Source organism: Protopterus annectens, chromosome 9.part0 (genome assembly GCF_019279795.1).
Source record: "Protopterus annectens isolate FY-2018-M chromosome 9.part0, PAN1.0, whole genome shotgun sequence".
Lineage (NCBI taxonomy): Eukaryota > Metazoa > Chordata > Ceratodontiformes > Protopteridae > Protopterus > Protopterus annectens.
The window spans coordinates 49,619,931-49,622,430 of record NC_056743.1 but is presented as its reverse complement, the minus strand read 5'-3'; the positions used below and the strand labels follow the sequence as shown (position 1 = coordinate 49,622,430).

General features: G+C 37.3%; 1 protein-coding gene across 2 annotated transcripts in view; it reads left to right on the top strand.

Moving 5' to 3' along the window:
• Window positions 1–1,081: 1,081 nt before the first annotated feature.
• Window positions 1,082–2,500, top strand: part of SLC6A5 (solute carrier family 6 member 5) — a 1,534,607-nt gene continuing 1,533,188 nt past the window's right edge. The window contains exons 1-2 of one of the 2 annotated variants that reach the window (XM_044082549.1): window positions 1,082–1,323; window positions 2,447–2,500. The exon at window positions 2,447–2,500 is cut by the window's right edge and continues 488 nt beyond it. In XM_044082549.1, coding sequence (XP_043938484.1) covers window positions 2,479–2,500 — 22 coding nt within the window. In that variant the 5' untranslated portion in view covers window positions 1,082–1,323; window positions 2,447–2,478. Of the gene's footprint in view, window positions 1,324–1,969; window positions 2,346–2,446 lie in introns of those variants that run through there. The other variant, XM_044082548.1, reaches the window with a different exon arrangement.

Sequence of the window (2,500 nt, the reverse complement as noted above, 5' to 3'; positions counted from 1 at the left end):
ACGGTGGCCTGGATAAAAAAACACATTCGTGCAAAAATCACCTCAAGCATTTGTACGGCAATCGTAAAGGAACCGTAGCAAAGTTTTGCGTTTAATTTTCCAACGGCGCATTATACTACTGTCCTACTCTGTTAATACATACATACATACATACATACAATAATAATATAATACCTTAATGTCTGGAGTATGCAGGCTTACAGTTCCTAATGATGAAGAATTATTTACAGTTGTTTTAACTGAGTACACCTGCTTGTTTGTCTTCTGCTTGGCACAGTTAAATTCTGTGCTGTAGCAACCCTGCTGCTAACCAGAGACCAGTCCGACTGCATAGCACACCTTTGGTGAATTCAGGTGTTATCATTATGCCAGTAAAATGTTATTTTACCTTAATACACCTTGATACTATGGTGTACATCTCGGGTCTTCAAAAAATACTTTAATTTTTAAAAGCAGAAATGCACGTATTCTTAGCATCGAAATCCAAAATGTATTTCAGGAACCGCTGTGGCAATTCACTGTGGATGTATCACTAATTTGCTTATTTTTCAGCTGTTCTAGATAAATAAAAACAGGTGCTTTACCATATATTTCATTCCATAATTTAAGTCGTAAACTTTTGCTTACTTGAATATATCAAATCCGTTGCATATTTAAATTTTTATAACTTTTGTCATAAATTCTATTCCAGTTTATGTTAACGCATAATATGGGACGAATTCCAAACTTCCCCACAATCTGTCTAGTATCCTGTGTGTATGCTTGGGGGCGAAGTGTCAGTCTAGTTTGGAGTTACCTGAAGCATTACCCAGGCCTCCGGGGTCCTAAATACTTTTAACTTTTTTGTATTTCAATTGTTTAAAAACATATTTTGTAAACCAAATAAGCCGCTTAAGTACTATCTGATGCTCTGGAAACTCATCGATGGAATGTGAGTTACTGTAACCCTTACATATCCAGTCTGACCTATAATTAGAATCCCCCCCCCCCCTAGCTAATAATAAACATTTGCAGGGCATATTCATAAGCAGCTTTGCGCACCAGTGACACCAAACACGCAACTCTATTGAACGAATGTATGACAGCTGGACTGCTTTTGCTTGTTGTTGTCCCTTTAAAATTTGAATCCAGGGGTAATGATTCATCAAACTCTTATTATCAAGAAAATGTCAGTCGAAGGGCACCTTGCTCTGCACTGACGCAAACCCTGTCTTCCTGTAGGAGGTATAGAAAGCTGTGCTCTTGTGTGAGTTAAATTCACTCTCTGTTTTAAGATACTAGTGCTGTTTTCTGAATATCTAATTCCTTACTATCCAGGATCTGGTAAGTGTTTCCCCTTTTCCGATTTATTACTGCTTTACACTCAAAGTCTGTGAAGGTGTGGGGTCATTAATAGGTGGGATAACGCCGCTACATGTCTTATGTGTCTTAAAAAGTGTTAGACTGGAATAGACATTAGTTACTTTGTATGACTGAGTTCAGTTAGATGTAAATCCTATAGCTGGGGAAAAACAAAGTTACTAAGTAAACTTGCTTTTAGTTGGAAAATTTACTGTTAATGAGAAGGTTCTGTTAGAAGACAAATGTGCATATTGTCATTCTATGTTTTGTGTGATATTGTGCTGGTAATGTGATGTTTAATGCAGGGGAACACAAATAAATTATCTACCCCGGCATGATCGCTTGCACCTCCCTGTTCTGCACGGAGCTGCTCAAATGAAATTGGAATTAAGCACCTATCTGTACCATAGTGTCCAAATTAAAAGGCGTGCAGTTTTCCTTTGCTGTGATTTTTTTTAGGCAGAATGCCCAGCATTGGTTTAAGAAATGTGGGATTTTCTTTAGGTAAACTGTATTTAAATCCTAAAGGGATGTTTCATTTCTAAGTGCTAACCTTGGCTCTAAGACAATAACTTTACAATAATGACTTTTATGATCTGTAAAACAGAGCTGGAAGTGTCTTTAAAAGGTTCAGATAGCAGCATAAGGGTTGTTTTATTTGCACCTAACGCTGCACATTTAATCCAGCCTGCATATGCCCCTAAGAGAAGGCGATGTGCTTTTTGAATGACAGCAAGGAAATGGGGCGTAAAATTAAGGAATCTTTCTGCAGTGGTGAAAAGGAGAAACGATCTGCACTATGTAATCCGTGAGCTGAAAGCCTAAACAGGAATAGGATCTCAAAGCCCTTAGCTGTACTGAGTAATTAGCTTTCTCAATCTGGTGAGGACATGGACATGTAAAGAGTCGATTTAAAATAATTATTGAGGCTTTGTTGTATATTCCTAGCAGAGATCACTGAAGAACAGCCTCAAACAACAAAGGGGTACTGATTGCATTAATAGGTAGGATAGTTACTTTGCATTTTTTTCATCCACTGATGTGTCTTGTAGGTGGCACCTATTATGAATTATCTTTTTACAGGTCTTTCTTAATTTAATTTCAGCACTAATTTACCTCTAGGAATATTCGGATGAAATGGATATGACTAAACAGATAG